The sequence below is a fragment of the Corvus moneduloides genome, unplaced genomic scaffold (assembly GCF_009650955.1).
Source record: "Corvus moneduloides isolate bCorMon1 unplaced genomic scaffold, bCorMon1.pri scaffold_98_arrow_ctg1, whole genome shotgun sequence".
In the NCBI taxonomy this organism is placed as follows: Eukaryota; Metazoa; Chordata; class Aves; order Passeriformes; family Corvidae; genus Corvus; species Corvus moneduloides.
The window spans coordinates 37,339-50,280 of NW_022436939.1; the positions used below are offsets into that span (position 1 = coordinate 37,339).

Sequence of the window (12,942 nt, forward strand, 5' to 3'; positions counted from 1 at the left end):
TCCTCCTCCTCCTCCTCGTCCTCCTCCTCGTCCTCCTCCTCCTCCTCCTCTTCCTCCTTGTCCTCCCTCCTCCTCCTCGTCCTCCTCTTCCTCCTCCTCCTCTTCCTCGTCCTCCTCATCCTCCTCGTCCTCCTCCTCCCCCTCGTCCTCGTCCTCCTCCTCCTCCTCCTCGTCCCCCTCGTCCTCCTCCTCCTCCCCCTCCTCGTCTTCGTCCTCCTCCTCCTCGTCCTCCTCCTCCTCCTCCTCCCCCTCCTCCTCCTCGTCCTCCTCCTCCTCCTTGTCCTCCTCATCCTCGTCCTCCTTGTCCTCCTCTTCTTCCTCCTCCTTGTCCTCCTCCTCCTCCTCCTCATTTTACTCGTCCTCCTTCTCCTCCTCGTCCTTGTCCTCCTCGTCCTCCTCCCCCTCCTCCTCCTTCTCCTTTTACTCCTCCTCCTCCTCCTCGTCCTCCTCGTCCTCCTCCTCCTCCTCCTCCTTGTCCTCCTCGTCCTCCTCGTCCTCCTCCTCCTCCTTGTCCTCCTCGTCCTCCTCATCCCTCTCCTCCTCCTCCTCCTCTTCATCGTCCTCCTCCTCCTCGTCCTCATCCTCCTCGTGTTCCCCGTCCTCCTCCTCATCCTCCTCCTCGTCCTCCTCCTCGTCTTCGTCCTCGTCCTCCTTCTCCTCGTCCTCCTCGTCCTCCTCGTCCTCCTCGTTTTCCTCCTCGTCCTCCTCCTCGTCCTCCTCCTCGTCCTCGTCCTCCTCCTTCTCCTCCTCCTCCTCCTCCTCCTCGTCCTCCTCCTCATCCTCCTCCTCATTCTCCTCATCCTCCTCCTCGTCCTTGTCCTCCTCCTTCTCCTCCTCCTCCTCCTTGTCCTCGTCCTCCTCCTCCTCGTCTTCCTCCTCCTCGTCCTCCTCCTCCTCATCCTCGTCCTCCTCCTCCTTGTCCTCCTCATCCTCCTCCTCATCAAAAGAGAAAAATCACCTCAGGTACCTGATTGGGGCAGTCTTGAGATCCCAGCTGGGATATAAAGTGCCTAAACCAATGATGGAAAGAGTCTGGGCGATTCCAGGAGGAGTCTCCAGTGGACCTCGGAACAGAGAGCGGTTTGCAATCACAGGGTTATAAAAGGCAGGATGGGCATTCTGTGGGCGAGCCTCTGGCACCCAGCCACGCTCCCAGTGCTGCCCCCTTTTGCTTTGCCATTTTTATCGAGTTCTCAATGCATTTTAAGAACTCATTTCCATATCAGATCTGTGTCGTTTATAACAGTTCCAGGGGCCTCGCAATGTCGCAGTGCTCCCTGCGCACCCTGAGGGCCCACATCAGCCAGCCCAGGCCATTGCCACGCTCCCAGTCACTCCCAGCATGATCCCAGTGACTCCCAGTCTCTCTCAGCATATCCCAGTTGCCCCCAGCATGCTCCCAGTCATTCCCACTTCCTCCCAGTTGCTTCCAGCATGATTCCAGTTGCCCACAGCCACTCCCAGTCACCCTCAGTGATGTCCCAGTTGCTCCCGGTATATCCCAGTTCCCCCCAGCATGGTCCAAATTGCCCCCAGCATGCTCCTTGTCACTCCCAGTATGATCTCAGTCACCCTCAGTGCGATCCTAGTTACCTCCAGCATCCTTCCAGTTGCTCCCAGTTGCCCCTAGTACAGTCCCAGTCACTGCAAGTATGACCTCAGTGGCCCCCAGCACAGACACAGTCACTCCCAGTTGATCCCAGTTTGCCCCAGCATGCTCATTCCCAGTCACCTCAGTTGCCCCAGCATGGTTCCAGTTGCTCCCAGCATGATCTCATTCATTCCCAGTATATCCCAGTTGCCTCCAGCACACACCTGTCATTCCCAGTTGCTCCCAGTAGCTCCCAGTAGCTCCCAGTAGCTCCCAGTAGCTCCCAGTAGCCCACACTGCAGTCCCAGTCGCTCCCAGGATTTCCATGTCCATGGTCCCAGCACTGCTCCCAGCCCTGATCCGTGGGGATGGGAATGTCCCGCTCCCGTCCCAGGGCAGGGTCACACCTGAGCCAGGTGTGCAGGGCAGGACCTTGCCCTGAGCCCAAGCCCTGTCCCCCCTGCAGGATCTGCTTCCCATCGGCCTCTTCCTCCTGCGGCCCCAAGCCCAGCTCGGTGCTGAACGAAGGGCGCTGGGCCGGGGTCATCCCCCGGTGGGGGCTGCGCACCCCCTCTGTCCCCTCCCCAAATTCCCTCCCGGGGCAGCAGGGGCTGGCTCAGGAGCCCTGGGGCTCCTGGGGCTCCATGATTTCCTTCCTAAGGAAAAGAACCGTCCTTCTCCTCCAGGCGCCCATGGCCAAAACTGAGATTCTACCTCCCAAATTCTGTCTATCCAAGGATTGCTCCCAGACAAAAGCTGCCATGAGAGACAGATCTGGCTGCCCTCGCCCATGGTGGCCACCTCTCATCTTCTCCCGAAACACCCAGACTTTGTGCTTTTCTTTCATGTGGAAAAAACCCATCCTTCTCAGCTCTTGCTATGAGCCAGCCCACTGCTGGGCTGGGGCAGCGAGATGCCGATCAGCCCCGGACCCTGCCGTGGATCGAATTTCCCCGGACACAGACTCGCAGGGTGGATCGATGGACGGCTCAGAAGCTTAAGCCGCATCCCCCCGGGGCTGCGCCCGGCTCCAAACTGCTTTTCCCTGTTCGGGAGAATTCCCTCTTACTCGGTTGCTCACTGGTTCTTTGTTGTATCTCCCAGTAGTTCCTGTTGAATTTTATCCTCCCCCTGGCTTGTAACTCATTGGTTGTTTTCCCCTTTCCCCGCAGTTTTCAAACCCCCTCTAAAACTGAGGGAAAAGCCTCTCGGCGGGATCCCAGATTAAGATCATTGCCATGTTCTGGTTGCTAAACTTCTGACAATAAACCTGTGGGAAGCCAGACCAGAACCCTCTCTCTCTTCCTTTATCTCCCAACTAACGTGAGCCGATATCATCAGCTCCTGCCGTGTCTCCTCTGCAAAGAAGCCAGCGAGCTCAGCCAGCAGCTCTTTTCCTGATGCCAAAGTCGCTTCTGCAACGCACAGAAGTAACGCAGCTGGACTCTCTCTGACCAAGGGCACGCCAGAGCTCGTGCAGCGAGCACAGAACTGTGTTACTCAACAAGGTGCCCAAGGCCAAAACTGGGATTCCACCTCCCAAATTCCCAATATCCAAGGGTTGCTCCCAGAAAAACCTGCCAGGACAGACAGATGTGGCTGGCCTTGGCCTCTGGTGGCTGTGTCTCATCTGCCCCTGAAACCCTGGGGCTCGGTGCTGCCCTTCCTCTGGAGACCACTGTGACCCTGTGTGGCCTCGTGGAACCCAGGGGCCATTGTGACCCTGCAGGGCTGGTGGCACCAAGGGGACCATTGTGACCCTGTGGCGTTCCACGGAACCAAGGGGCCACTGTGGCACTGCTGGCCCCAAAGAACCGAGGGGCCTTTGTGACCCTGCAGGGCCCACGGAGCCAAGGGACCGTGGAACAGCTCTGGCTGCCTTGGGCTCCTGGGGCCGCCTGGCAGCTCCGGCTGACCTTGGCATGGCGAGAGCTGCTTCTCACCTGCCCTGGAGTGCTGGGGCTCCGTGCTTTCCTTCCTGTGTGTGTTGGTTTGGCACGGGCTGGTTTTTGGTAGCGGGGGGGCCACAGAGGTGGCTTCTGTGAGAAGCTGCTGGAAGCTTCCACCATGTCCGGCAGAGCCGATCCCCGATGGCTCTGAAGATGGACATGGCACTGGCCAAGGGTGGGCCACTGAGAGAGGCTGGTAACCCTCTGTGATAGCAGATTTCAGAAGGAAATGAAAACAAAGTGGGACACAGTGTTTTTGTAGTCAGAGAAGAGGAGGAGGGGAGAACGTGTGAGGGAAACAGCAGGGAGACACAAAGGGCAGTGGAGAAGGAGGGGGAGGAGCTGCTCCAGGAGCCAGAGCCGAGATTCCTCTGCAGGCCGTGGTGAGACCATGGTGGAGCAGCTGTGCCCCTGCAGCCTTGGGGATCCCCGGGGGATGCAGAGATCCACCCGCAGCCCTGGGGATCCCCGGGGGATGCAGAGATCCACCCATAGCCCCTGGGGATCCACGGGGGATGCAGAGATCCACCCGCAGCCCCTGGGGATCCATGGGGGATGCAGAGATCCACCCGCAGCCCCTGGGGGAGGTGCCCGTGCCGGAGCAGGTGGATGCCTGCAGGAGGCTGTGATCCAGTGGCAGACCCGGTGCAGAGGGGCCCTGCTCCCAGGCTGGAGCAGCCTGGCCTTGAAGAACTGACCCCGTGGAAGAGTGACCCACGCTGCAGCAGTTTTGGGAGGACTGCTGCTCGTCAGATTGGACAAATGTCAGAGACGCTCACGGAGAACTGTCTCCCGTGGGAAGGGACCCCACGGTCTCTCAGGGGAACAACTCCTCTCCCTGAGCAGCGGGAGAAGCCACAGGAGATGAACTGACCACAATCCCCATTCCCTGTCTCCTGCGCCATCGGTGGGAAGGATGGAGGGGAGGGGGAAGGTGTTTTGAAAGCTCTTCTTTCACTTCTCATTATCCTGCTCTGATTTTGTTATGAATAAATTCACTTGATATCTGTAAGTTGAGCCTGTTTTGCCCAGGACGGTGTTGGATGAGGGATCTCTCCTGGTCCTTATCTCAACCCATGAACCCTTTGTTATATTTTCTCTCTCCTGTCCAGCTGTGGACAGGAGTGAGAGAGCAGCTTTGGTGGGTGCCTGGAGTCCAGGCAGCATCAATGCACTACAGACCTGAACAAAAACTCCCTGGGCAATGATTCCCCTGGGATCTAAAGCCCCCACCCCTCACACGACAGCCCCGTCCCACAGAAATGTCAGCCACTGAGCCTCTCGCTCTCCACGGCTTCACTGCTTTGGTGACCAGTGGTTGCCACGGGGCCACCATGGCCCCTCTGAGCTGGGTTTGGGTGGGGTTTTGGTGGGTCTGCAGTCCTTGTTGTAATGTGGTTGTTCCAGTTCACACACCACAATCTCTGGGTTGGCCACTCTGGGGATCTATTTTTAAGTCACGTTTAAGCTGCAGCTTTGTCCATTCTGTTATTCATGTTCAGGTTGGCAGCTCCAGGACTCGCTGTGATCCACCTGTGATTCACATGTCAGGGCCATAAAATTCTGAAAAACTTCACTGATCAGCCCAGCAATTCCAGCCACTGCTGTCTACTTTTAAATAACACAAAACTGTCAACCCCTCCTGTGCTCACAGGACAGCCACAGAGCAGGACAGCAGCGCAGCAGCCAGAGCTGAGGGCTCCCACAAGGACAGAAGGACAGCGTGGAAGGATAAACAGAGCAGCTCTGAAAGCACCGAGTGCTGCTGCTCCCTGGCCCTGCTGCTGTGCTGGGACTCAGCTTCTCTCCCCCTCTGCACACAGGCACTGCCCTGCCAGATTCAGATGAGGTTTCAAAGGAAGCATTTTTGACCAACAAGTTGCTGCAGGATCCTTTATTTTGCTAAAGTGCACAGAGGAGGTGATTCCTCATTTCCATTGGGTAAAATTTGAGGTGTAAGCAGTGAATTCTAAATAGGATGAATGATCCCAGTAACGGGATGATGATGGGATAAATAAAGTTTCATTGTGCACAACATTATCATAAAATGAAAAAGGAAACCCTGCACACACACAACCACTCTGAAAAACTTGAGCAGACAGGCTGGGCCTGCACTGAGTTACACTGAAGCTGTGGAGAACAAAACCGGCACTTCATTGCTGCTGAAAAAATCCAGTCATCATTTTCCTCAGGGCATCCCTGAGCTCCTGGTTCCTCAGGCTGTAGATGAGGGGGTTCAGGGCTGGAGGCACCACCGAGTACAGAACTGACAGGGCCAGATCCAGGGATGGGGAGGAGATGGAGGGGGGCTTCAGGTGAGCAAACAAAATAGTGCTGAGGAACAGGGAGAGCACGGCCAGGTGAGGGAGGCACGTGGAAAAGGCTTTGTGCCTTTGTCCCTGCTCAGAGGGGATCCTCAGCACGGCCCTGAAGATCTGCACATAGGAGAAAACCATGAACACAAAACAGCCAAGTCCTAAACTGGCACTAAATACAAGAACCCCAAGTTCCCTGAGGTGGGAGTGTGAGCAGGAGAGCTTGAGGATGTGTGGGATTTCACAGAAGAACTGGCCCAGGGCATTGCCCAGGCACGGGGGCAGGGAAAATGTATTGGCCGTGTGCAGCAGAGCATTGAGAAAGGCACTGGCCCAGGCAGCTGCTGCCATGTGGGCACAAGCTCTGCTGCCCAGGAGGGTCCCGTAGTGCAGGGGTTTGCAGATGGACACGTAGCGGTCGTAGCACATGATGGTGAGGAGGGAAACCTCTACTCCCATAAAGAAGACAAACAGAAACACCTGAGCAGCACATGCTGAGTAGGAGATGTGGCTGGTGCCCCAGAGGGAATTGTGCATAGCTTTGGGGACAGTGGTGCAGATGGAGCCCAGGTCGGTGAGGGCCAGGTTGAGCAGGAAGAAGAACATGGGGCTGTGCAGGTGCTGGCCGCAGGCTCCGGCGCTGATGATGAGGCCGTTGCCCAGGAGGGCAGCCAGGGAGATGCCCAGGAAGAGGCAGAAGTGCAGGAGCTGCAGCTGCCGCGTGTCTGCCAATGGCAGCAGGAGGAAGTGGCTGATGGAGCTGCTGTTGGACATTGGCTGTGTCTGGGCATTGGGTTCTGCCGTGGAGAAAAAGACAGTGAAGAGTTAGAGGAGATGTCTGTAAACACAATCAAAGCCATTTCCAATCCACCCTCCCTGGAACACACAGACACCCTTTTGTGTTTAAGAGTTCTGAGGTTTTTGTTTTTAAGCTCCCCCCATATCTCTCCTGGAATTCTTGGGTATCAGAAGCCCTCAGCATTTCTGCTGCCCTCAGGGAGAACAGAGCAACTTTTGCAAGGCAAGATGATGAGTGGAGACTCAGGGGAGGTGCTCTGTCATTCTGACCTGTTCAGAGTTTCTCTGTTTCACTTTTCTCAAATGCAGAATGTTCACCCTCCCATGTTTCCCTTAAAGATCACCAGGTGCTCCTGGGAGCAGATGGATCCACCACAGACCCCCAAATGTCCATCCCTCTCTCAAGGTCTCAGCACCACATTCGTAGCCGAGGACACACCTGGCTCATTTCACCAACCCGACAGCATTTTCACACTTGTAGCATCTCTGCTTTTCTCTTCTATCTGAGCCTTTCAGATAACACAAAGATGCTCTAGCACAGGTTGGCATCTTGGAGAAAAGCTCCCAGCTTGGAAGGAAATCTCAGGGAGACTTCCAAGTGTCCCAGTGATGGCACTGGATTCAGGGAGATTGAGCTGCTGCCCTGGCTGCACTGACAGCCCTGCCCACAGCCGGGCACTGGGGCCAGCGTCACCCTGAGCCAGCTGTGCCCCCTCCCAGAGCCCCCAGGGCCGGGCAGCTGCTCCCAGCCCTGTGCTCTGCAGAGGGAACTGGGCTCGGGGCTGCAGAGCTGCCCCACGGCTCTGCTGCAGCTCTGCCTGCCCAGGAGGGGCTTCACGCCTTGGAGCCCCGGCCCTGAGGGCAGAGGTTTGGCTGGGGGGCACAGGAGGGAGAGGGCTTGTTCAGAGGGAGGGGCTGCACTGGAGGGGATCCTGTGGAGATCTCTAAACTCTCCATGAAGCATTTCTGGGTTTTGTTTTCTCTCATTGCCTGATCTTCTCTCTGCTTCCTCGGGATTTTCCTCCTGGAGCTGTTTCCCTGTGCCTGATCTCTCCCTGCCAGCACTCACAGACCCCAAATCTCTGTGCACTCTCCTTGGCCCTACAGAAACCTGCCTGTGTGCAGGGCACTGGCTGGGGCAGGTTCTGTTTGCAGCTTGGAGAAAGGACAGCTCAGACTGAGCCTGATGGGTCCAGCCAAGGTGATGCTGGTGCTGTCCATGGGCACAGGAGTGGCTGAAAGCACAGGAGGGATCCCCTGTGCACCTGCTGATCACTGAAAGTAACAGTTCAGATGTCCCAGGGACCTGACAAAATCCATAATACCTTTAATATTTATCCTCCCTCCCCACCATTCTCCAGTGGTAGGAAACTGAAAACAAAGTCTCAGGAAATTTCCTCATTTCTATCAAAATCCTTGTATTGGAAATATTCTGGGAGTGATCAGAAACCCTCAGCACGTCAGAGCCTCATGAGCATTTCACCTCCCCTGCACTCGAGATGCTCTGAGTTGTACTCACAGAATCCGTAGGCACTGGGATGTTGCAGCTTTAGGAGATCCCTCCAGGAGCTGCAGCTGCCGTGTCCTGCAGCCAGAGGCTTCCTGTGCCAGGGGCTGGGAGTGATTCTCCCGCAGTCACTTCCCAGCCCCTTCCCAGCCCCGGCTGAGTTTAAGCCCTGTGTGCCTCTGTGCTGTGCCCGGGCTGGCTGCAGGCAGTGGCCCAGCCCTGCTGGGCTGTGCCCAGGAGCTGCTCCTGGCCAGAGCTGTCTCTGTGCAGCGCTGCCGCTTGCCAGGAGCTGCCTCTGTGCCAGGAGCCCGGCCCAGCTCAGCAGCACACACACAGCACAAGGACTGGAATGACCCTCTCTGAGGCCCTGAGCATCAGTTCCTGACAGGGACTGGCACAAACCTCTCAAGAATTCCAGTCAGAATTGAACTTCAAAGTTTCTGGAAGTTTTCATGGGTCCCAGTGAGGGACAGGACTGAGAAAGTGTCCCCAGGCTCCACTCAGAGCAGAGAACTGGAGGCAGGGATGGCAGGGGGGGACAAAGAGAAGCCAAGTCTTGGTGCCCTGGGGCACAGCAGTGTCTGTGCCACCAAGGGCTGGGAGGAGACACCTTGTCCTGAGGCCCTGGGGCCTCTTGGCACAGCCCCAGCAAGGCTGGGCACTGTTAGCCCCTTGTCCTGCCCTCAGCAATCCCCCACATCCCAGTGGCCTCAGGGATCTGCTGGAAGGAGCCCCTGGGGAGCCTTGGTCAGGAATGGCCCTGGGGGGCTCCTGAATGCTCCCAGGGACTGCAGGGTTTTCAAAGGACTTTGGCTTTGGCTTTTGCCTGGGAGTCTCTGAGAGCTTTGTGCAATCCTGGTCCCCAATTATCTGCTCTAATGAGACCCTGGAGATTCTTTGTCAGTAACAACACTCAGTGGGGCTCATTAATGCTTTGAGATACTCAAGGTTTTTAAGGTACTTAGGATTTTCCTTTCCACACTGAGTCTGTGAGAGCTTTTGTTCAATCCTGGCCTCCAATTCTCTCCTCCAAGGAGTTGTGAAAAATGAGGTTCGCTCTTTGTAAAATTTGAAGGGAAGTTTAATAAAAGGGACCATTAGGAGACAACAGCAAAAAGGGTATTACGGCCAGCTGCTTTGGCAAAGAGCCAAAGGCACACCTCTACATCCAAAAGATCGTCTTTAAAAGTACATCTCTTATTGCATATTCATCACAATCATGCATGATTCATAAATTCTTTGGAGTTTCTGTGTATCATCCCATCAGCCTTATCTTCCTCCTTGGCTCCATTCCGTCTCTGCTCCCTCCATAAATTCTTCTCTCTCTGGTTTCTGGTTTTCTTCTTCTCTGATAAGATACTCCAGGAATGTGAAGACTTTCTCTGCCTATCTTTTCTAAATTGACTACATAAACAACAGACATTCTATATCACATATTACATTACAGAACTAGGTAACGTTTTTCTAACATTATGTAACATGCGAAAAGCCAACATCACAATACATTTATAACAATACCTCCCTTTTCCTTTCTTTACAGATCATTTGGCTTGAGCAGTATCCCTTGTTTTCTAGCCTTTAATTGCTCATTTTTTTCACAAATCAATCTTGCTTCTTCAAAGGGATCTTTGATATCATTTTGCTTCTTTAACACCATGATCTTTTGTGCCGTTCCAGATGTAGCCAGTTTTGGTTCCACAGGCATTGGTACTATTTGCATGCCTTGGACCACAGTAGATATTAATCGAATGAAACAGGGGATCAGGCAAGGGAGAAACATCAAGCCTGCGGTGGCACATAAAAGGAAGAAGCCTCACTTCTTCCACCATTCTATTCCCAATACATTATCCCACCAGCTAAGTTTTAGTGCGGATTCCCACTTTTGGACCAGTACATGGGCTATTTTTCTGATATTTTTGGCTATATCTAGGATGGCATCCCCATGGTCATCTATCTTCAAACAACAGTCTGATGTATTACATTTTCTACAAACACCTCTTTCTTCAGCCAATGGATAGTCTAAAGCCAACCTATTCTGATACACTGCAGCTCTTGTTTGGCTTTGTTGGCTAGCTAGTAATTCCAATGCCTGACCAGTTTGGTTCATTATTATTTCTACAACTCCTTTGAGTCTTATAATCTGATTCAGCATGCAATTTGGGGTTCTATACCCCCAACTCCCATCTTGTGCCCAGGTGGCTGGCCCATACGTTTCAATTATGTGCTGAGCGGGCCACTCCTCGTCTCTCCGTTTTTGAGGTTCTCCAATCAATTCTCTTTTATTCCTTTTCAGATCCTCATACACTGGTATTCCTAGTTGATCTCTGTCTGGCTCGGGTAAAAGAAAGAATCCTGGGTGTATGATTCCCAGGGTACAACTCCCTTTCCACCGAGAGGGGAGCTTTGCATGTGCCCTTTTTTCTACATATGCAAAATAGGCCATCTGGTGCCCTCCAGTGATCAAATTTTTCTTGATTTATATTTTCCCAAAATTTTGATATATATGGGATCCCAAAATAAGGATTTTTGTTTGTATCATTGTATTGAAAGGGTTTGACCCTATTACTGTACTTACAATTCTTTTCCTTTGTTTTCTCCTGAGTCCAATACAGAGCTGGTTTCTCGGGGACTGTAGCGGGTTGGGTTTGTAACTGGGCAGAAACACCAATTTAGTGTAGTGGTTTGGTCCAAAATACTCATTACTGTTTACCTTCTGTGAGATAAGAATTAGGAGAAACACAAAGCAGGCACCAAACTTGAAAGAATATAAAGAAGTTTATTAACAGACCTAAAAGAAGGAAAAAAATTAGATCACCTTCAGAACTCCCCTCCTCCCCCCACCTTCCTCCCTTCTCCCACTGACAATAGAAAAAGACAACCCTTAAGATGTTCAGTCTGTTTGCCACTTCCATAATAACCTTGTTCAGTCCATTTAGAAAGAGAAGTCTCTTCTTGCTCGTGCTATGAAAACATTATCACAACGAGCCAGCCGCCCACTTCCAAATATTGTTCAGTCCATTTAGGAAGAGGAGTCTCTCTGCTCGCATGTGAGTCCCTTCCCCCGACTTGCAGCTTTTCCCACAACTGCTTTCAAGGGTCCACTCTGGAAATTTTTTGGGGTACAATTTTAAGGTTGAGCCGTTCAGAAACAAAACCAGAGGCCCTTCTCCTTCCCTGGGAGCAAAGGGTCTTCCTCATCTTCATTGTTAGGACTATCTCTGGGAGCATCTCTAGGGACTGAGGTTTTCTCCTTTCCCGTTTGGAGAAAAAGTCCTCATCTGGTCCATCTCTCCCTGTCCAAACTTCTCATGAAATTACAGCTGCGTCAGCATCTGCCTATCTCAGCGCAGGTGCTTTTGCTTACGAGTTGAACACTCCACCCCCCATATCTTCATGAAATTACAACGGGATACTCTGATATATCATAGCTTCACAACAGAATTTCAGCTTTAAGCATCTCCTCTCTCTCTCCCCTCAGGTTTTCAGCTCTTCACAGCAATAAAAGGGTCAATCTCACCTCGGCCTTGCAGCTTTGCAGCTGGAATGTTGAATTTTTCTTATCGCAGTGGAGAGGGGGGAGAGCCGAGCCGCTCCGGCTGCCCACAGCAAGGCAGTGGGGGGGGTTCCACGGCTGGAACAGGTCCATCGGCTCCAGGATGGCCGTGGCCCCGCCTGGCCTGGCCCGAGCAGGGCCTGGCCGGGCCCTCTGGCCCCCACATGGGGCCCGCAGCCACCTGTCCCAGCACCAGAAACGAGAGAGAGAGCTGTGGGGGGAGTTTGTCTATTCTTAAATGTGGATCACAGAGGCGGTCACAATTTTAAGTGGCTTAAAGAATTGTCCATATTCAAACTGGCCGCTGATAGGTTCTAAGTGCTGATAGTAAGCACCCCTTAGAAAGGACATCCCTTCCGGGACTTTGCTTGCTAACCTATGACAGGGACCCACCATGTAAAAGTTCCATTACTGACCTTATATCTCTTACAGGGAGTATTTCCTACTTTGTAAAGGAAATTGTTCCTGGTATGCCAGAGACACTCCTCTCCTATCACCGTTGAACTCAGTACCCACCCTTCTGGTCTGTTTTCTCCCCTTATCCTTGTCCGATTCCACTTAAGGAGTTCTATTGGGCTCAAGCTACTGCCTTTCTATGGCCATTCCTCTGTCATCAGAGGCCCTCCACAGACCCAACAGTTGGTTACATTAAGCTCCTTACCTATCCTTTCCCCTAATTCCACAAACAGGTTTTTTCCAAATTTTGAGATTTCCTTTTCATTTTCTAATTGTTGTTTGAGTTTCACATACATGACTTGAATTGAGGTCGATATAGAGGTAGATTGCTGTGCTAGCTTTGCCTTTTTGTTTACCAGCTGTTCTTTACTAAGCCTGAGACTTTACTCCCAGCAATCTATGTGAAACAAATCCATCTTTCTCCTTTTGGACATTTACTTCCCAACCTGCTACCACTTGTTCCTAGGTTTTCTGCAATCCAGTACTTTTTCCCATTTTGCATACAGTTTTCTACTTTGGATGGGTTGTAACAGTGACTGTTGACATGAGTATGCACAATGATAAAGGAACCTCGATGTTTTTCCATATACAGCTTTCAGTAACACCTATGGCATGGCTGCATCGGTATCCCCAGAGGGAAGAGACAAAAAAGGAGTGACAGATGAAGGAATAACAGAGGTCCGATATGGCCGATACCTCCACCCCCCGTGCCTATGGGGTTGCTACCCACAGCAGGGGTATATGATCTTCTTGGTGGCAGGTACAGTGGTCAA

General features: G+C 53.0%; 1 protein-coding gene across 1 annotated transcript; it reads right to left on the reverse strand.

Moving 5' to 3' along the window:
• Window positions 1–5,554: 5,554 nt before the first annotated feature.
• On the reverse strand, window positions 5,555–6,710 carry LOC116439098 (olfactory receptor 14J1-like). The gene has a single exon (XM_032098206.1). The coding sequence runs from the start codon at window positions 6,627–6,629 to the stop codon at window positions 5,694–5,696; it is 936 nt and encodes a 311-aa protein (XP_031954097.1). The 5' UTR covers window positions 6,630–6,710; the 3' UTR covers window positions 5,555–5,693.
• Window positions 6,711–12,942: the final 6,232 nt, after the last annotated feature.